The sequence below is a fragment of the Populus trichocarpa genome, chromosome 8 (genome assembly GCF_000002775.5).
Source record: "Populus trichocarpa isolate Nisqually-1 chromosome 8, P.trichocarpa_v4.1, whole genome shotgun sequence".
Classification (NCBI taxonomy): Eukaryota; Viridiplantae; Streptophyta; class Magnoliopsida; order Malpighiales; family Salicaceae; genus Populus; species Populus trichocarpa.
In genome coordinates, this window is record NC_037292.2 from 15002451 (window position 1) to 15023460 (window position 21010).

The 21010-nt window shown below is 33.8% G+C and overlaps 4 protein-coding genes across 5 annotated transcripts; 1 reads left to right on the forward strand and 3 right to left on the reverse strand.

Moving 5' to 3' along the window:
- On the forward strand, positions 1 to 2303 carry LOC7481641 (CASP-like protein 1E1). The gene is made up of 2 exons (XM_002311809.4): positions 1 to 531; positions 1808 to 2303. The coding sequence occupies exons 1-2, from the start codon at positions 281 to 283 to the stop codon at positions 2136 to 2138; spliced, it is 582 nt and encodes a 193-aa protein (XP_002311845.4). The 5' UTR covers positions 1 to 280; the 3' UTR covers positions 2139 to 2303.
- Positions 2304 to 3152: 849 nt separating this feature from the next.
- LOC7454262 (cytochrome P450 81E8) lies at positions 3153 to 5014 on the reverse strand. The gene is made up of 2 exons (XM_002312720.4): positions 3975 to 5014; positions 3153 to 3885 (listed from the first exon to the last, which is right to left on the reverse strand). The coding sequence occupies exons 1-2, from the start codon at positions 4854 to 4856 to the stop codon at positions 3277 to 3279; spliced, it is 1491 nt and encodes a 496-aa protein (XP_002312756.4). The 5' UTR covers positions 4857 to 5014; the 3' UTR covers positions 3153 to 3276.
- A 4585-nt stretch (positions 5015 to 9599) lies between these two features.
- LOC7481642 (uncharacterized) lies at positions 9600 to 14032 on the reverse strand. Its single transcript, XM_002312721.4, has 11 exons — positions 13885 to 14032; positions 13553 to 13648; positions 13289 to 13443; positions 13100 to 13193; positions 12861 to 12931; positions 12662 to 12768; positions 11833 to 11954; positions 10996 to 11084; positions 10757 to 10816; positions 10244 to 10348; positions 9600 to 10100 (listed from the first exon to the last, which is right to left on the reverse strand). Exons 1-11 carry the CDS (start codon positions 14030 to 14032, stop codon positions 9981 to 9983), a joined length of 1167 nt encoding a protein of 388 aa, XP_002312757.3. The 3' UTR covers positions 9600 to 9980.
- A 3394-nt stretch (positions 14033 to 17426) lies between these two features.
- LOC7481643 (E3 ubiquitin-protein ligase MIEL1) lies at positions 17427 to 20794 on the reverse strand. 2 transcript variants are annotated; one of them, XM_024606592.2, is made up of 12 exons: positions 20480 to 20794; positions 20263 to 20350; positions 19933 to 19989; positions 19772 to 19804; positions 19586 to 19663; positions 19342 to 19385; positions 19197 to 19237; positions 18818 to 18903; positions 18644 to 18735; positions 18487 to 18556; positions 18316 to 18357; positions 17427 to 17903 (listed from the first exon to the last, which is right to left on the reverse strand). In XM_024606592.2, the coding sequence occupies exons 1-12, from the start codon at positions 20533 to 20535 to the stop codon at positions 17778 to 17780; spliced, it is 813 nt and encodes a 270-aa protein (XP_024462360.1). In that variant the 5' UTR covers positions 20536 to 20794; the 3' UTR covers positions 17427 to 17777. The 2 variants fall into 2 exon arrangements, with proteins under 2 accessions (XP_024462360.1, XP_002312758.2); XM_002312722.4 differs by having other exon boundaries at positions 18821 to 18903; positions 20480 to 20790.
- Positions 20795 to 21010: the final 216 nt, after the last annotated feature.

A 21010-nucleotide genomic window follows, 5' to 3' on the forward strand; every position in this document is an offset into this window, starting at 1 on the left:
TCTGCCCTACTGCATCTGCCTACGAGACTTGGGCACAATCCATCGACCCCATGCCCTCCACTTCCTTCTTAATTCACGCCAGCGGCGCCAAGCATGTATTATAGTTTTTGTCTCTCTCACGCCTTCCTACCTGACCAAGGTTCACACTATTTAATGCCCCTCCTCCTTTCCTAGTGCTCGATCGACCGAGCTCCCTTTTGGGACCCTCCCTGCTAGCTCACCCTCTCTCGTTCTCTCTCTCAAGGCCAGGCTAGATTGTACGTACGTAGTCATTATTAGCATGGAGAGCCAAAACAAGGCCAGTCTTCCTGTAATGGATGGGCTTGAGAGGAGAGTAGTGGCGAGCCAAAGTGAAGGAGCAAGTACATGTGACTTGCTTCTACGAGTTTTAGCCTTGGTGCTGACTCTGGCTGCTGCTATAGTTCTTGGGGTAGACAAGCAGACGAAGGTTGTTCCGATTAAGATTGTGGATACCTTGCCAGCGATTAACCTTCCTGTCTCTGCAAAGTGGCATTACTTGTCTGCCTTTACGTAAGTTCTCTCTTCCAAGTTAATTATGAAATATATATATATATATATATATTTGGTTTATGTGTTTTTAATTACCATGACCTTGATTTATTATCTATTTTTGCTAACATGAAAGAACAAAATCCTCAACTTACAGAATCTCAGCGGTATGTTGGGATGCCATATAAAGTCTACAAAAATCACATAATAATAGATAAGAGATATAGATATTGTTTTGAAATGAAAAATAAAATAAAATCAATGTAGCGATCGATGATTGGGTTTTAAAACTCGTGAATAATGTCATTAAATTAACTATTTTTTTATAGAATTAATCATGTCTTTTTTTATTATACTTGAATTAGCTCAAATCTTGAATTGACCTATCATGTTACACTTATCTATCAAACCGATCTAAATTTTACACCTTTATTTACACCAATAACTCAAATATTGTACTAATTATAGTTGTGAAGCTCAAGTTAATATGACAGGTTAAGATTTACGACTACGATTAATACAAGATTTGAGTCATTAACGTAAATAGGAGGATGACGGTGACGAGGGCTAGTATGGCCCAGACCTCTTACAAAAACTCATTAATATTATGCCTTTATAAAAAGAATTTATTTGGCGCGGTGGAGCCACCCATCATTTCACTAAAATTATTAAGATTTAATTTCTTGTCTCTCTAGAATAAATTTCCTAGCTCCGTCGTAGAGGACTCAATTGCATAATGATCGTTTGTCGAGTGAGATTTGCGTAAAACAGCCTGGATCTTGAGCAATTCAAGTTGAGTTTCTTTATATATATATATAAAAAAAGAGGCCTTTTTACTGTTTTGGAGAATTATGCGGGGCTAGGCCTTGCCACTTGCGAGCCTGGTGGTCTGCCTCTCATAAATGTGAGCTTCTTAACCTCCTGTCATTTTAAATGTTACGAGCTCGTGACCAGAGAATTTATTCTTATGTTGCATGATGATGATGGTAACAGCACAGTTTTTTTCTTAGAAAGAGTTCCATTTCTTGTTATGATATGAAGATATTAGATCAATCTACGTATATTTTGGATGTGGAGCTACATATATCATACGTACGGGGGTTTTATACGGACCCAAATAGAAATTTACTTTTTTTTTTTTTTTTTTTAAGAATTAGGACAGTGTTTGGCCTTAAATATATATATATGAGCACTATATATACAACCAATTGAAGTGATAGATTTTAGTTAACCTCTATTAATCAAGGATCGTCGTCTACATGCAATATGTTTTACCCGACCACTTTGTGTTTGATAGGTATTCTGTTGCATCAAATGCGATAGCATGTTCGTATGCAGCACTCTCCCTAGTCCTTGCCGTGAGTGGAAAGAAGGGGATAATGTCCATTGTTATCGTTCTTGACCTGCTGATGGTGGCAATGCTGTTTTCTAGTAACGGAGCTGCCTTGGCCATTGGTCTTATGGGTTACCAAGGGAATTCGCATGTGAGGTGGACCAAAGTGTGCCATGTTTTTGGGAGATTTTGCAACCAGGCTGCAGTTTCTATTTCCCTTTCTCTGCTTGGTTCCATCTTGTTCCTCTTGCTCGTCGGCATCACTTCTTTGCGGCTTCACAAGAAATCCAAGTGAAAATCTGGCCCGGACCTTGTTTGTAATCTTATATTATAAAACCCCTTTTAATTCATGTCCTTAATTAATTTCTCTTATGTAATATTGTAGCCCTATATATATAATGCCTCAACTCTCAATGCTTAATTTATAAAAGAATTCCCCCCCCTGGGTGTAAAAGCTCTGGATCTGTGCTTGCATGTGTCAAGATCTCTAGCAGTCAATTAGTGAGTCAACGACCATATAGGGATTGTTGATTGAGTGTTCAGAAACAATTTTATCACAATTGGGCCTAGGAGGCTTAGAAAATTGTTGATCTAGTCCTCCCCATCCATATTGATCTAGTCCTCTGTGTATTGTAGCCCTATGTATTTATGTTAGGACTTAGGATACACTGGGGAATTTTTTAGGTTACAATAATTAAGACGCATAATTTTACAAGGTTAGCTAGCTAGATATATAGACTCAATTAATGTAATTAATATTCCAAGATTTAGCTCGGTCTAGGGGGTACGATTTTCAACTAATCAAATGGAATGGTTGGACTGTCACCTCCATTTGACATTTTTTCATACAAATCAATGTTCAAAAGTTTGAAAATTCAACTCCATTATCCAATCAGATACAAGAACTTGTTGCTATCTGAAAGGCTAGTTTACATATTGTTGATATTGATAGCAAGATTTTATTTTTTTCATGATTATAATGTAAGAAAAAAAAATATGTACTTTTGTAATTGTATAGTTTGTTACACTAATATTGCCGTAGATATCTAAACTAATTTACGCCTACTTTGACCATTCCAACACGAAACTTCAATTCTCTTGATATTAATGTTGTCTTTGTCGATGATTGTAATGTCCCCTTCCCGGCGACTTCCAATCCGAATTTCTTGGTACAACCTCACAATAATATGATAAGAGATTCCTTGGCAATTCCTACGCCAAGAGGTTTAACTCACGATTAATACTTACTAAAATTGCTATATAGCAGGAACATTCTCAGCAAATGTTAAATGTTTTTTAATTAAAAATATATTAAAATGGTCATTTATTAATTTAATCGAAATCATCACCAAAAAAATATTTATTTAATATTTCTTAAAACAGAAGGAATAATTTGTAAAATACATTGAGAAATCTAGGTTAAACTGCAAAAACTAGGAGAGAAGATCAACCATGTCTGGGCGCACTCTACACATGGCCTCAGCTGGCTCTACTCTGCACATGAGTGTGTGCATCTTGTCAGTCATGTCGATGTCCTTTCCATCAACCTTCTCCCACTCGAAGCATTGAATCAACGAGCCCAGTGTTATGGCCATTATTCTCTGTGCCAGCCCCTCCCCGGGACAAGCTCTCCTTCCCATCCCGAAAGGCATATGCGTGTATGCTTCGGATTTCCAGTTTTCAAATCTCTCAGGCTTAAAACTTGTTGGGTCATTCCACAGAGTAGGATCTCTATGAATACCCCACGCATTTGCAAACAGAATTGTACCAGCTGGGACATCGTATCCTCCAATGGTACAGTCTGCAGATGACATATGTGGTGCTAGGAGTGGAACAACTGGATGTAATCGTAAGCTCTCAAGGATGACACTTTGAAGGTAGGGTAGTTTCGAGATATCTGCTTCATCTACCGTGTGGTCTTGACCAATCTGAGTATCCAATTCTTCTCTTGCTTTCCTTTCCACGTCAGGATGGTTCAGCAGATTGCAAACTGCCCATTCTAAAGATGTACTGAGGGTCCTTGTCCCCGCAAGCAACATTATCTGCAGAAGAAATATAGACTCTTAGATACAGAGTTAATCATCTATGATCAGCTAGAGCTAGAAAATGAGATCTGAGGCTAATCAATCACCAGAATAAGCCCTTTAATTATGTCCTCTGTGTAGTATTCCGGTTGAGAATCCTGCAGAGTAAGCAAGTGGTTTATCATGGTATTTCTATCCCTGTCACGTCGATGCTCATCAACCAGTCCTTGCAAGATCAAATCCATCCTCTTACTGAGCCCCACGCACTTCTTCACAAATCCATTATAATCAACACTCTGGAAGATTGGGAACACATCTGCTAGATTTGTCAACCCACCAAGGTCAGCATACTCTTGCATGGTCTCCTTAAACTTTTTTGCCTCCTCAATTAAATTCACATCTTCACCGTAATACCGCTTCCCTGCAATCATTCTCATTACGATATTAAACGTCAGGTCTGTAAACATGGACCTTAAATCTACCTTAGCAAAACCGGTGTTGGAAACCTGCTGAAGTCTGCGTGCTAAGTGCTTGATTTCGTCTCTTCGGATGCCCGAAGAGGAGTTGAGGCGGGACGACGAGAAGATCTCAATTGCGCATATGCGGCGAAGGTTGCGCCAGTGATCACCATAGTTGGCTGAAGCAACCGTGGTGAAGTTGTAATGTAAGTGCTTGCCATTTAGAAAGGGAGGGCGGTTAGCGAAGTTGATGTCGTTCTTGGTGAAGCATTCTTCTGCCAGAGATGGGGAGGATACAAGAATCACGGAGCGGGAACCAAATCGAAGAAAGACGATTGGGCCATATTTTCTTGAGAGATTCTCAAGAGTTCGATGGATGGGTTGTTTGAGAAGATGAAGATGACCGATGATTGGAATAGCTGGCGGGCTTGGTGGGAGATTTTTGCGCTTTTTTCCTGTTGGTAGCAAGAACTTAACGGCAAGGACAAGAAGGAAAAAACCAAAGAGTGAGTATAGATGAGTGTTAGGCATGGCTAGTTCCTGCCTGGTCGCTATGCCTCCAACCTGATGAGTTCGGCCGGTATTTAAGCTGGCTTGTCAAGTTGTATATATTGGACATTGAATTCCTTCCTCGATAATGTGTGGTTTTGTGAGTTTTCTTTTGCGCCTTTTTTGACCATAACTCCCCAGAAGGACCCCAAGTCAAGGGATGGCTGCTTCCTAAGCTTTTAAAAATCAAATGTGTTGTTGATATCCATATTTTCAATTCCGTTTCGTTTCCGTTGGAATAACTGAAATATTTCGTATGAATTTAAAAAATTAGAAGAGAATAATATTTTAAATCTTGATTTATTCTGGATTTTTTAGATAAATTTTGATTAAAATATTCTGGTTTCATTTTATATGTTCTCTTTTTGATCTTGAAAATCCATTAAATTAAATCCAAACTTCAACTTATTTTAACCAAAACAAATCGTAAAAATACCATATAAATATTAATAACTTCATTTTCAACTACAAAACAATTTTTAATCAATCTAAAAAAAATCAAACAAAACAACAATAATAATAAATTTACGATCCTGATCTATTTTTTTGACACGGTCAAAGAGCAAATTCATCTTCTTTGAACTATCCTCTCCTAACAAACCTTTATTAACACCAATAATTATTTCATTCCTTTGGTTGAATAAAACATGAATTGCATATTTTTTTTTATAAAATGTTAAGAAATAAAAAAATCACTCCATTAATATCACAATAAAAATATATTTTGCAATACGATTATAATATAGAAAAATCATTTTTCATTTTGGTTTTTGCTTTAAAACCAAAATATTTCATTTTAATTAAAAAAATTAAACATTTATCACAATAGAATGGACAACCTTTATCGAGTTATGTAGTTATAAGATGACATTTTCATCGAAAAAGAACTCCAAGCTGTAGCTGTCATTTAGCTCCATTGATTCGTTTTGATTTTGGGTATAAAGGACTTTATGTTGGATTCTTACAGATCTTTTTTCAAAAAGATCTGACAATGCCATGGTCGGCTCTAGATCGATGAATTCTTTCACTATTCCTAATTTAAGCAAATGATGTATGAACACCATATATCCAGTCTTTCAGATGCCATGAGTTAGTAGCCTAGCCAACAAGTATGACTACTGAATCCACAGTAAATTAAGGAGATAAATATGAAGAATGCTAAATTTTATTGCAGAAAATGAAAGGAAAAGGAAAAACAAAGACAGAAGATGAGTTACAGCTACGTTATTCTTCAATCTTTGGCCCCTTTGAATTTCTTGCCTGAGGTTCTGTCCTGTCCATCTTTCTTTGTTTCTTGTTCCTAATTCATTTTCTCGTCTTGGAATTATTATCCTTTTGGTTGGTCAATCACGTATATAAGTTGTTATTTAAGGATATCATGTATGTAACACATAGACTCCTTTTGCCCTCACATTACCCAGGAATTTGCAGTACATGGACTCCTTTTTACTCAAGTTTGGACTTCTACAAAATGAAGTTTGGTCCATTCTTCGTGTCCCAGACTTCATCTCTTCTTAATTAATTTTATGCATAACATATCTCAACTTCTTTGATTTCTTAGGCCAAAAGAGACCTCCTCAAAGGCAAAAAGGCCGCAAGCCGCAAGAGAGATGATTGTTGGTGGAACAACTGCATCCATTAAGTCACTTAAAAAGGAGGTAAGAACATTGGAGAGGCTGAAGAGGCAAAAGGATTCATCAAATAGTTGGAATTCGTCAATAAATATAACGGTCTCTAGTACTGAGGTCTCCATTTTCAGGATTCAGGCAATGGCTAGACAAGGTCTGGTGAAAAGAATTCTCAGGATCTTCCAAAAGAACAAGTCTGAAATTTTGGATGCAAATGGAGTCCGCAAGTACTGAAATTAACTGTCACAGCAACTACTTACTCATGGCAATGCCATGTTTAACAAATATTTCATTAGATGTATCATTGGTGAGGAAAGGGTACTGAACAAAAAGAAGAGAGGATTTTCATGTTAACAAATATTTCACACTTTTTGAATGTATGAGTTTTTACGCCTTGTTTTTTTTATGCATGTATGTCTGTGCGAGCACGTGTGGATGAAGATTAGAGCTTTTTGAAAATGTAGTTATGATTATTTTTTAAAGTAATATAATTTTTTTAAGTTTGTTTTAAACATGGTTGAGAGAGAAATGAGTTCAATTTTGCATAACATCATTTTTTAATAGACTACTACGTACATCCACTTAGCTGGAATCGGATTATTATTTAAAAAAATTTTAAAAAAAAATTATTAAGAATATGGAGATTTTTTTGACATGATGATCTTGAAACCTGTTAACTCGGTTTTTTGTCTAACTTGAATTTTGAATTAAACCATCTAGAAGCTGATCTAAAGTGAATCATTAAATTTAATGGGTTCAAAAACAACTTAGATAAGCGGTAAAAACATGACATAACTTTTAAAAAAACTTTAAGATGCTATTTTTTTTTAATATTAAGATAATATCAGATTGGATCGACCTTGGTCACCCTGCGACTTGGATTATGGACTTCAATGGATTTAAAACTTTGTTATTTTGTAAATTATTTTTATTTAATTTTATGATAAATTAGATGCTTTTAAATCGAGTACCAACTCTAAAAAAAACATTTATTTAAGATCGTGATATATAAAATAGAAAAAAATAAAAAATGAATTTTATTTTTCAACCAATCCAATATTGAAGAAGAGTGAAATAAAAAATAATTAGAAAAATTAAAGGACCGAAAACTAAAAAAAACAAAACATATCGGGTTTGATGGATAAATCAGTGAATCGGGTAACCCAGGTCAACATGTCAAATCCGCAAACTGGGTAATGGACTCTATTAGGATTAATAACTTGTTTTATTCTAAACTATTATTTATTTAACTATATGATAACAAAAATAAACAATCATAAAATTGAGCGTCAAACTAATACTAAGACTTTTTTTTAAGATTACAATAACATCTTAGAAAATTATGGAACTCAATTCTCAATCAGCCAAATATCGAAAGATGAAATAAAAAAAATAAATTTAAAAAAAAAAGTTAAACTCGTCAACAGTCATATGGACTTTCTAAAATTTAATAACATGTTTTGTTCCAAAACTATTTTTTTAACTATATGATAAAAAAAAAAAAACACGATCACATAATCGAGTTCAATAAAAAAAAGGTATCCCGCCAAACCTGCGAACCGGGGCAACCAAGGTTACCTCGTCAAATTCACAAACCGAGTCAGTAACTCCAAAAGCTTTAATAATGCAGTTTTTTTTTAAAATAATTTTTTATTTAACTAAACTTTTTAAAAAATAGATCATATTGTGATGCTGAGATATTTTTCTGATACCAACCCGATGTTGAGATATTTCTTTGATACCGCGATAACCATATAAAAAACAGATTAAAATATATTATCAACTCTAAATCCCTATAAATGCATCATATAAGAACTAAATAAAAAAATTCAAAAGTCAAAGGGAAAAAAAGGCGTCAAAATGCAAATGAAAAAAAAAAAAACATTATGGATTACTATTGTAATCCACAGTGCTAATGGGTGTGGGAAAACTATATTTTCACTTTTTATTTAACTAATATTTTTAAAAAATAGATAATATCGCGATACTGTGATTTTTTTTTATGCTAACCTAATGCTTGAATATTTTTTTGATACCATGATAACCAATAAAAAGACAAATTAAAATAAATTATCAACTCTAAATCTTTATAAATACATCATGTACAAGAACTAAATTTAAGAAAATCAATAACCAAAGGAAAACAAAGGGGTCAAAATAAAAAAAAAAAAATACCACTTATTATTATTGTAATCCACAGCTTATTATTATTGTAATTCACAGTGCTAAAATGTGTGGAAAAATAATGTTTTCCCTCTGTACCTCTAGCTGTATACTTTACATAAGCAATGTTAGTTAGGTTGATTTCTGAAGCCTTATAAATCAGTTATGAGATTTCTTTTATCAGGATGTGGTTAGGAAGCATAGCAGAATGAATATTTGTTGACTGTACTGCAAGAAACATTTGGAGGTCAAAGGTTTTTTTCAAATATGGGAGAACTGGCTTGATCCTCTCAATCATGCAATTGCTACTTGCCCTAATGCTACATGTTCTTCCTCTTGTTTATGTTCTTTTCTTCCCGACCTAAATCAAATTGGATCATCAATTTGATAAGTCAATCAGTTCATTGAAAACCTAATTGGATCGAACAGGCAATGTATTATCCAATTTAACTGAAAACTAATTAGGCTCCAAATTCTGGGTTATCTAAATCTAAACTACTAGCCATCTGATATGCTCGTAATTCCACTGCCTTGCACTGTGGCTTATTGTTAAAAAATAAAAGTCAAACCAGTCCCTTGAGCTTCAGTGCCTTCTTTCATCTTTTTTTCCCTTTTCGAAGAAATGAAATCCCTATTTTTCCACCTCACCTGCCATCAAAAAACAAGCAAACAAAAAAAAAATCACCCAAGCAGTCACAAATGCGGTTCTGCCAATAGACTGGCACAAAAAGGCCTCCAGGCTTTACTGCAACTCTTTATAACATTCTTCACTTCTGAAGAACAAGAAAATTGCTTGAATACCATATACAAGACACACAAGCTCATGTCATTCTCGGCAATATTGATTATACAGCATTGGCATTCAGGCAGAGGATATTATTTACAATAGAAGCAGAAAATCTAACTGGCAAGACAAGGAGGAAACGAAGCAAAATTAGAATAGAATCTGCGACGAGGGACATCCATAAATGCTGTACCGCCAGGTTCATCTGAGATATAAACTAGAAGCTACAAAATTGTCTCTTGAACATGGAGATCGAATGAATATCCTACAAAACAATCTAGTCTGAAACTTTCTTTGGTTCCTCCAATCGATTCTGAATTTAGAAAATTACTGTATGAACATTGATTCTTAACGTACTGTTATGAAAGATAACAAATTTTTTGTTACAAGTCCAGAGATGCTAACAATTGAGCTCCAGCTTGGTCCTGCATAAAGAGGTGATTATTGAATTGCTGCTCCCAGAGTTCTGACACGGTTGTTTCTCTCTTAAGGTTCATATTTCCATGCTCAATTGTCCATGTCCTAGACATTTTAGCATGGGATTTCTTCCTTAATTGCTAGGTCTTCCAAATTTACTTTCGCCTCCACGCCCATGTTTGGTAGACCATTAACCATTGCAGGAATGCCAGATTTTAATACAGCAGCTAGTGCCTGATTGATCAGATAATAACAAGGACAAGCAGGGTAAACTAAGATCCCAATCCTCATACTACAAGAAAAACATGTGTGTGCGCGCGTGTGTGAGTAACTTGACCCTTTAAAATAAATGCACAAAATATCAGAAAATACTGTACCTTCCTATTTTCCTCTTTCTGGTGTTTGACAATAGCCATAGGCCATTCATTTACTAACTTCTGAAGTTCAACCACCATACCTGACTTCTTGGTGTCAGGTAATGTCTGCATCCAAGGAAACTGACTTGGATCAACAGTGGTGCCATACAAAAACAAGTTGGAAATCTATTTTTCATTGTATTCTAGCTAAGAAAGTACAAAAAACCTCTCTCGCTGCGTTAACACTTTTCAATATTATTTTCCCTGATGCATAAGAATGCATCTAACCTTATGATGTTCAGTTGAACCAAAATTTAAACTGCTTAAATTGCTGTTGAGGTTTTTAATTGATCTATGTCAATTTAGGAATCCATGACAGCTAGCAGACTTACCAACCAAGCAGCTTTAGCTTCAACTATTGTTAAACAGCCCTTCCTTTTGGTAGAAGAAAAATAAAAAATACTCCCAGCAAGGAGAAACTGAGTGGATATGGGTCTACAGTTACCGATACAAACTATGAACAATGATAGGCACCTGATCAAGGACTTGAATAACAGCAGCAGCATCCAGAGGCTTGCCTTCTAGTATTAAACCCTGAAAAAAACAGCACCATTCAAGAACTTCAGAGAAAGTTTTCCCTCCAGAAATATCCATGCATCAGTGTAATTTTGCCAAGAATGATGAATTCACAGAGTGATCACATTGCACTTGACCTATCAAATAAATCTTGATACTGGACTATGCATGCGAAAAAGATACAGAAGGTTGATTACCTTAGCACATGAAAACGCACTCACAAGAGTGTGCTGCTTCATCGACTCGGATCTAACCTTCTCAGTTTTCCATAATGATTCGGTATCTCCTGTAAAATATGAACTTCAGATTCTATATAAAAATGATATTTAATTCTGGGCTTCAGAGAATGTATTATTCTCAAATCTCAACCAAAGGAAAACAGAGGTTTGACTGCATTGAGATTGTTCTCTGACAAAAACCTCTTTGTAAGAGATGATATTCAGACTCCAGACACAAACAAGAGAATGTTTCTATAAAGAAATTCTCTCATGCTAACGAGCTGACAAAACCATACTATAGCATGAGAAAATTAAGACATGAGCATCTGTACTCTGAACATATGCACCTGCACATATGCACCCACCCTAGATTGATTTGTATTTTGTCCTGGCCCTTAGTAAAATAGAGGAAGAAAGACCCTAGCTCAATGTATGAGCAAATAAAACCAAAGCCTAGAGTTCATGGCTAGGGAAATATCTCAACTACAACCTCCCATCCTCAAAGACATCCCAATAACGGCAAGGAACAAACATAAATCACAGAACAAACAAACAGAGGCAGGCCTCACAAACAGCAAGCAATATTTATTACAAAACTGGAAGACAGAACAATTAATCTATACTAGTAATAAACAAGGGAAGTGCATGATAAAATGCATTCTGAAAATCCATCTACTTTCTAAAAATATCAACAAAGGAGTTGGTATTTCAAGCTGGAATCCTTACCAACAATCACAGTGACCACAAAAATTGATGGCAAGTGGATGAAAAACATAGGCAATTATTTGAAAAAGGAGAAGTAAGAGATGTAGAGACCTCTTTTGGCAGCAAAATCCATCCATAGGTCAAATGCATGTCTGCGCAGTTTTACCCCAGCCTTGAGAAACTTTCTTGAATACTTAGAAATCAACTCCCAATTATCAGAATTGTAACAGATGCTGCAATTGTTAAATCCAAATAAGTTAGTGAAATCATTGTTGGAAGAGCACTAGAGCAACATAATACTCTTGCACAGACAAGATTCTTTAAGTAACGTCCAAAATATTTTTGATCAAAGAATGTGTAATGGTACAGATCCAAGAACAATTGCACAGTTTTAAATTCACTAATACTGAATCATAATCTAGAAACGTTAATATGGAAAAGTATTTTAGACTCGAGGGGTTGTTGAGGTGCTAGCCCTTCAGATTGCAGGATGATCAAACTTGAAATGTACATTTTCTTTGGAGATCTAGTCTTTTCCTATTTGGGGTTAATGGCTCAATTTTTCCTTATATAATGAGGCATTTCACCAATCTGTCCTTATATCCCTAATTGAGCCAATTTTATCCTTGAATATACATTGAGTTTCTAATCTATCCTTCTGATGAGATTTTCAAGCCAACTCATTGGAATTAGTACAAATTACTTGAAGATCTCATCAGAATGATAGATTAGAAACTTAACATATATTCAAGGATAAAATTGGCTCAATTAGGGGTTTAAAGACAAATTATAGAAATACCCCATTACATAAGGACAGATTGAGCCATTAACCCTTCCTATTTGAGTATAAATCAACAAAACTATTTTTATTTCGTAGCATTTGGAGTTTACATCACAAAAAAAAGAAGAAACAAGCTATAACAAATCCAAAATTATGCACCTGGAAACAAGATCCGCGGTACTGGGCTGTAATGGGATGTGATTCCTTTCCAGAAGTTTCATTACTTCAACCATGAGTTTGACATCATTATGATGCTTAGCATACAACTGCAGAACAAAAATACCAATCATTTAACAAAAAAAAAGAAAAAAGAAATACATGAAGAACAAGAAAATCTGACAACTTAATAGAAGAGTACCAGCAAATGGTTAGCAGATGCAACACTTGGAGTCAGTCCATACATATTATGATTCCACAAGGCCTTCTTTCCTGCATCATTCTACCATGCTTAAAATCCTAGCAAGTTCACAGTTCCAAACACCAAAACAAAACACAAATTTTTGCTACATGGCTTGAAAGGTTATATGTAACTAATAAAAGCAAATCTAATAATTCGAAAATAAAAAAGCAGACTAAAGAAATTCAGCATACACCTACCGAAGTCAACAGCACCCAAACGAGCACATGCTTTAGTAACTTCGCGGCAAAGATTGCAATTAAAATTGTCATGAATTCGAAGATTTGACAATCTCTGCATACCAAATACACACGTTAACAAAAAATTCAAAACCCATTAACCAAAAATCTCTAGTTACAACAAAAGGTGCTGCAAGATTAGCCACTAACAAATCTTCGGAGATTTTGCAAAGCATCAAAAAGAAGCTTAATATCCTCACGGGTCTTGCAATTCTCAATCAATGACCACAACCATGCATTCGGCGCCATTGTGCGTCTAACATTCACCGAGTCAATAATATCATCATAAATCTTCTTCACAGCCTCTGTCATTCAACAACACAAACCAATCATCACTAGAAAAAAAATAATTAAAACTTCAAATTTAACTAAATTTTACATATACATAAAAAAATATATATTAATTCAACAAACCTGTTGCAGTGCTCTCTCCACCACTCGCAGTACAAAACGAACCCTTTGATGTCCTAGAGTACATTAGATCTCGCACCGTTGCGAAACAATAATTTCCTGTAAAAATTTTATTTACACCATATGACAAACAAATAAATAAATAAAATCAAAATCAAAATTGAGCAAAAAATAAAATAAAAAAATACGATGCCTTAATAACATTTATTCCCCAATTTTATTATTAATTTTCTCAGAAACCAAAAGGAATAGGAAAAAATCCTTCTCATAACAAGCAAAAATACCAGAAAAAAGAAAATAAATAAATAAGTAAATGCGAAATCACTAAAGAGTACCTGAGGAGGGGAGGGAGCGCGAGGAGTAAGAGTGGAGGCTTTGACATTGAGAATAGATGATTAATTTGTGATCTGAGGGTACTGAGTTGAGGAGAATTTGAGGCTTTAAAATCCTGGTGAGTCCACGCGCGTTTGATAGGACTTGCATCGTTTCTGTGGAATCGAGATGAGCTGGTGACTGTGAGTGTGAGTGTTAGTGTGAGTTACGAGTTTTGAGTGAGTGGACTCGGCGGTTTGCGGAGCGAGGGAGCTGATGTCTCAGGGTAGGGAAAAATGATCGAGAGGGTTTAGAAGGGGAGAAGAGAGGGTTTTGCTTATGTGGTACGGCTGTGTAGTTTGGCTCCCTGCACTCGTGAGCTTGGAAAGAAAAACTATTGCGGTTAATTAGGTTCTGTTCGGAATTATGTATTTAGTTATATTTTTTAAAGTATTTTTATTTTGAGATGTATTAAAATAATAATTTATTTATTTTAAAAATTTATTTTAAAATAATTTTAAAATATTAAAAAAATTAATTTAAAATAAAAAAATTAATTTTTTTAAAAACACGATATCACCACAAAAATAAACACCCTTAAAGCGATTAATATTAAGTTTATATTTATTTTAGTAAGAAAAGCTAATTATTGCACACACAATGTCGTGGTTAATATAAAAAATATCTAAGTGTTGTTAATGTATTTTTTAGCAGAAAAAAATTAAACTACATGAGAATTGACTTGATGTGACCTGGTCAATTTTATAAATTTAAAGACAAACTATATACCCAATAAAAATATAGTTCGACTCAAAGACAACATCATTTTTAAAATATTGAAACAACTCAGGTTAACCTGCAAAATTCGTTGAAACCTTGATAACCTTATAGAAAGCCAATAAAAAAAATATTAAACTCAATTATCAATCAACTTAATGTTAAAAAATGAAATGAAAATAAAAATCAACTAAAAAAATAAACCAAGTTAACTCAAGTTAACTTATAAAACATAGGTCATAAGACAATAATAATTCTATAGAAATTAAATCGAAATAAATTATGAAGCTCAATTTTCAATCAAAATAATGTTTAAGGATTGAATTAAAAAAATCAATTAAAAAATGACACAAAAAACCACTCAAGTGAACCGACAAACTTGCGACCAAGGTCATGAGATCAAAATAACTTCGAAAAACACAAACTAAAATAAATTATAAAATTTAATTCTCAATCAATCTGATATTGTGGAATGACATTGAAAGAAATTCAACTAGAAAAAAGAAAAAAAGAAAACATGAGTCAATCAGCCTAACCGCGTCTCGGGTCATAAGATTATGATAATCTTATAAAAAGTAAATGAAAAAAATAATATAAAACTCAATTCCAAATCAACTCAATATTGAAGGATTAAATTGAAAAAAAAGTTAAATAAAATAAAAGATAAAAATAAAATCAAGTCAACCTAGTTAACTTGTCAAATCCAAGTTAGAAGACCAAGATAACTTCATAAAAAATAAAAAATAAAATATAAAGTTCAAATCTCAATCAACCTAATATTAAAAGATTAAATTTTAAAAAATATATATTCAATGAATAAAAAGGACAAAAAAAAACACGAGTCAACTTGGCTAACCCATAAAACTCGCGACCCTGACCATGATAACCTCATAAAAAGCAAATCAAGAAAACAATTATGAACCCAATTATTAATCATTCGGTGCAGTTTTGTTTTTAAAATAGTTTTTTTTTAATATATAAATTTAAGATAAAAAAAATATTGAACCTAGTTGAGTTCATGACCCGGATCACAAGTTTGACAAGTTAAGCCACAACACCCGAGTTATTATTTTTTTCTAATATTTTTTTAATAAATATTTTTTTAAAATAATTTTTAAATTAATATCCCTCCTCTGTGATTTCTTTTTGCTCATTTAACCTTTTTTGATAGATTTTTTTTTTTGGTGTTGTGTATTTAATTTTTGAAAAGATTGTTTTGATTCATCTATAATTTTTTTTAATCTTTTGTATGGATGGACTTTATTTTTGAAAATAAAAAATGTTTATTTTTATATAATATTTTTAATATATGCAATCTTGCATAATATTTTTTTTTCTTTTATTTTATTCAATCAATTTAATATGTGTCTATTTCTATTATCGATTGATTAAAAAAAAATCATGTTAATAAATAAATGTAGCAAACACAACTTGATAAATATCTTATCTTACAAGATTAAATATCTTGATCTATATATGACTCTTTATTTTTTCAATTTTATTTTTAGTTATCGTTAACGCTAAAGCATGTGGTGTTTTTACTATAGACAAAACACTATGTTGCATTGTTCACGCATTCACAAATTATTATTCACTTACTGTATATTTTCATTTTTCATTTTAGTCCTCAAACTTTTATTCTTGATGATTTGACCCTAAATTGAAAGTCAATTGCTTATGATTTTTTAGGCGAAGGCAACATAGAAAGAATGAGGATCTAAATGAAAAATACAGCCAAAATGGGTGGTGTGGCCAATATTTTTTTTTAAATACACTTTGGTCTTAAGCTTTACAAATAATATAATTTAGGTCTCTTTTAACGTCTAAGATTTAATTTCACTCCAAAACTTTATTTTTCTTATATTTTAATCTCTAGTTAGAGAGGAGAGAGAGAGAGACTTGTTGGATTCTATCATTATAGAAGAAAATTGATGTTTACAATGATTCCAGCCACCAAAATTATCTATCTTGATACCAACGGGTTGCATTCAGTAAGAGGGGTTCAACCTAGTTGTTTTTAAGCCTTATAATTGCCTAAAAAAAGATCTAAACTCAAGAAGTGTTTTTGTTTTAGGTTTGTTTTATGGGTTTTTAGGTTTATTTATGGATATTTGTGGGTTTATCAAGGTGTTTAAGGTCTTTTCTAGGAGTTTCAAGTTTAAAATGGGTTAAAAATTGGGTTTCTATGGAAAAAAAACCAAGAACCCCAGTTTTTTGGCCACTATAATAGTTGAAATTTGGGTAATTCCAACAACGCGTCGTATGTTTTATTTTTTTTAAAGAAAAATCGGGGCAGATGACTTCAGCTTTTAAAAAATATTTAAAGGCTAGGGCGCGTGAGCCACCCTTGCAAGCCAATACACAGGCTCTATCCTTATGGGTCAGGTGCCTAGCCCAACTTACCAAACCCAACAACACCTGGCCTGTTTTTTTTTTAAAAAAATGTTTTTTTTGTTTTCAATTAATAATTTTTTATGCCTTTTTAAAATAATTTTTAAATTTATATTTTAATTAATACCCCTCTCTATGAGTTTTTTTGGCTTATTTAGCCTTTTATAAGTAGCAGTTATTTTTTAATTATATAGTGTGTATTTAAGTTTTTAAAGGGTTAGTATGATTCATATATATTTTTTTTTTGCATTTTATATAAATTTAATTTAACTTTTTTAAAAATAAAGATAAAAATTATTTTTGGATAATATTTAAGAGGTTAGTATGATTCATATATACCTTATTTTTATATTTTAGAAATGTAAAAAAACACTTTGAAAATGTCCCGCAACGAATCGAAGGTCAAATGGCTAGTATTATACAACACCAGAAGATTCAACAAGATGACACAATCAGGAGGAGTACATAACAGGAACCAATGTTTTGGTTTGTTTGTGTATAAAGAGAAGTTTACATGAACCCAGAGACTCAATAACTGGGTTCCGACTCCCAATATTGGAGGAAGAATAACTTGAGAGAAGTTTCTGAGGCACCCAGATGCCACTTCTGAATCGTTTTGCAATAGAACAGAATTAGTAAACAATTTGCCAGCATTCAAAATGGTCGAATACACGTAAAAATATCCAGCATGGTTCACATGCAAGCAACCAATGCTCCTACGAGGCTGGATGCATTTTGCCAAGCCTAATCATTGAGGTAGAACTGGAGGTGCAATTGTTCGGGTATTGTATGATTTGCAGTGGCTGCATTTCTGCCCGATTATGTGGAAATAAACTTCGGTAGTGTCGTTGCAGTCGTTACATAGGATCCAGACCTGCAAATTCACATACATACCAACTCCGGTGAGTTTATTACCGCAATACTGATGTGTGTTTAGTCATATGAAACGAACCTGGTTGGAATGTCTGCAAAAGTTTTTAATGCTAATGAAAAAGAAAAACGCCTAGCTATCATCTTTTTCGACGCGTTGGAAACTTCATACAACTTTATCGAAACCTTTTCCTAATAATGATGACTACATGATGAGTAAAATGCCCAAAGCCATAGCCATACTCAATCTTAGCTTCACATCATACCGCCCGTCGATTCAACATCATAGTTCACAAGCAGGTAGCTTGACTTGTGCCGTGGCAATGTTTAAATGCAATTGAATAAAGGGTAAAATAACAGACAAAATGAATATGTAACACCAGGTTGGCTTAAAAGAATGAAAAGCAGGCGCGCACCTTCCTGTGGCTGTAATCCTCGGGCATGACAGTTGCTTCTATCTGACAACATATGTTGATAACAAATCAGTATCTGACAACATATAGTGTTATAGCAAGCAAGTCAGAGAAGATTAACTAAAACTAGCAGTCCAGCATCCATGTTTAAGCTCAAATTTAATAGTAACTTACCTCCTCATCTATTCTCTCCCAGGTTTTAGACATGTCAATTATAGACTTGGAGCATATGGGACAGCAGTATCTGGTGAATGTTATCAATTCAATCAGAAACCAATTTTTGACATGTACATCACTAGAGAAAAAAACATAAGAACTGAAGGCCACTTACTTGTCACGCTTTATCATCTCATCGTAGCATTCACCATGCATAGTGTGCCCGCATTTCATTACAGTAGTTTCTTTTAGTGAATCAAATAAATACTACAGAAAAAAGGACGGAAATATCAGTTTTATATATAAAAAAAAAATTACTTCTTCACACAATTAAGGCAATTATAATAACAACCTCATAACATATGGGGCAATGATGACGCATAGAGTTCTCCACACACAAATGATTATCAAGAAGAGATGTTGCATAGCAAGAACCTGCACACTTGTCAAACATAATTGGTATTCAAGATTTGAAAATGGAAAACAGAAAGCTTTAAAACCATATCCATGTAATCTATAGATAGACGAAAATCAAAACTCTTGACAAAGAGCTTACATCAGCAGAGGTATAAAAGAGAGGTTGGGAGGCATATTGTTTTTGTAAAGGTTATGTGCTTATGTGCATACCAACAAGGAAAAAAATATCAAACATGGTAACCAATTGCATGCTGAGGTGATGAGATTCCAACTGTTGGGAACAACAAAGCCAAAAGGTAGTGAATGCATACCACACTTCTTGCAGTGAAAATAATTTTCGCGACCACCAACTCTGTTTTTGATGAAGAACAAACACAGAAGTTTAGTCTTGTGACTTCCTTAAACAATTTTTCAGAAGAAAGAAACAGGATAAACTGATCAAACAAGCTTACTCACCTACAGATCCCACAATCATCACAATGGAACTGTCCTTTTGCGGTCTGCAATGAACATACCAGATCAAGTTAGCATCAACTACAAATGTTAAACAAGTACCGTTCATCAAAAATCAAATAACAACCAAGTAATAAGATGGTAAAAGAGGTAACTCAATAGCAATAAAGAAGCGAATGTTCTGACAGTAAAGAATCAATATCTAATAGACCAAAGCTGAGAAATCAATTTCAGAAGGTAAAATTACATCATCATCAAAGAATTTGCAAATTTCGCAGAAATATTCCCCCATATTTACGCCACAGTTCGTGCAAACTTGAGCAACCTGGAACACAATTGAAATCGGATAATGTATCAAATACAATCAAGATCAGAAAAGAAAAGAAAAACCCAACAAGATAACTTTCAATTACAAATCCAGAAATATACATACTGGCTGTTCTGTGTCACAAACTGCACATATAACCTGAAACATCAATACAAACCACATCTCTCACATCAATGCTAAGTCATAAACCAGTAGCTTAAGAAAATAAAAAAACATGCATCGCAAAACAAAATTTGCGAGCAACAAACTAAGGTTATACAGCATACTTGTTTGACATCATATCGATTGAGCTCATGACGATCGCAGAAGTTCTTCAACATATTCTGATAAATCAAAGATACCAAATAACCCCGAATCAATACGAATATTTAACAGTTTCAAGCTTAAAGGACAAGAAGAGACAAGAATATTGCTCTAGAAGAATCAAAGAAGAAATGATACAAGAGTAGCATATTAATTAAACTTTCAAACTAAAGAAGGAAGAACAAGATAGAGAAAATCTTGCTGCAAAAGCTCCAAGAAAGACAATCCAGATCAAGAAAATGTATAAAGATAGAAACATTGAGCCCAACAAAGAAGATATAATATTATAATACCGTGGCCTCGTTGTGACAGTGGCGACAAGTGAAAATCTCGTTGCAACATGGAGCCCGAATCTGGCACCTTCTCCTGTAGTGTTGGCATCTACAAAAAAAGAAAATTTAACATCGAGAAACGAATACCAAGCTAAGAGATGGAAGAAGGGGAATGAAACTACAAGAAAAGTATGAGGAAACATCAAGAAATGAGAGAAGGGGGAGAGAGAAAAGGCACCCGTAACCCATCTTTCCAAAATCAAGACGTTCATTGGAAACAGGAGTGGATTCCATGAGTTATGGAGGAATGGATGAGAGGATAAAAAAATGAAGAAGTAGAGAGAAAGAGGAAGGAAAGACCAGGGGTGCACAAAGGACTTTCCTGATTTGAGAAGGATGGGATGGTCTTGTCTTTATCCTCAAAATAGCAGCAATCGCAAAAAAGCCACCCCGCCAGCAATTTGCAACGAGAAATATAATCTTTTTTTTTTTTTAAGTGATCCACTGATACTTTTCCTGTCCTTTTCTTTTAATGGCAAAAATATTCAGACATTAGCTTCAACCAGATTATCAGAGAAGGTTAACAAATATATATTCAAGGTATTAGCTTCAACGTACCAGATTATTAGCCAGAAATTGTGAGTCAGACAATAATTTTTTAAAATATTACGACAGTGACATGTTGGCCTACATTTCTTATATAAAATATTAGAATAATATTATACGATTCAATGGGTTGATTTTCTTATAATATTATACTTTTTTTTAA

Bases quoted from the DNA above. Each gene is read 5' to 3' on its own strand.
- LOC7481641 (XM_002311809.4), top strand. From the start codon at position 281: ATGGAGAGCCAAAACAAGGCCAGTCTTCCTGTAATGGATGGGCTTGAG. The intron at 532-1,807 runs GTAAGTTCTCTC...TGTGTTTGATAG, and splicing joins CATTACTTGTCTGCCTTTAC to GTATTCTGTTGCATCAAATG.
- LOC7454262 (XM_002312720.4), bottom strand. From the start codon at position 4,856: ATGCCTAACACTCATCTATACTCACTCTTTGGTTTTTTCCTTCTTGTC. The intron at 3,886-3,974 runs GTGATTGATTAG...TTTCTTCTGCAG, and splicing joins TAATTAAAGGGCTTATTCTG to ATAATGTTGCTTGCGGGGAC.
- LOC7481642 (XM_002312721.4), bottom strand. From the start codon at position 14,032: ATGCAAGTCCTATCAAACGCGCGTGGACTCACCAGGATTTTAAAGCCT. The intron at 13,194-13,288 runs GTTAGTGGCTAA...TTTGGTATGCAG, and splicing joins TGCAAAATCTCCGAAGATTT to AGATTGTCAAATCTTCGAAT. The intron at 10,817-10,995 runs GTAATCAACCTT...TGTTTTTTTCAG, and splicing joins GTGCGTTTTCATGTGCTAAG to GGTTTAATACTAGAAGGCAA.
- LOC7481643 (XM_024606592.2), bottom strand. From the start codon at position 20,535: ATGGAATCCACTCCTGTTTCCAATGAACGTCTTGATTTTGGAAAGATG. The intron at 18,736-18,817 runs GTTATTATAATT...TTTTTTCTGTAG, and splicing joins GCCCCATATGTTATGAGGTT to TATTTATTTGATTCACTAAA. The intron at 17,904-18,315 runs GTGCGCGCCTGC...GTGAATTTGCAG, and splicing joins AGGATTACAGCCACAGGAAG to GTCTGGATCCTATGTAACGA.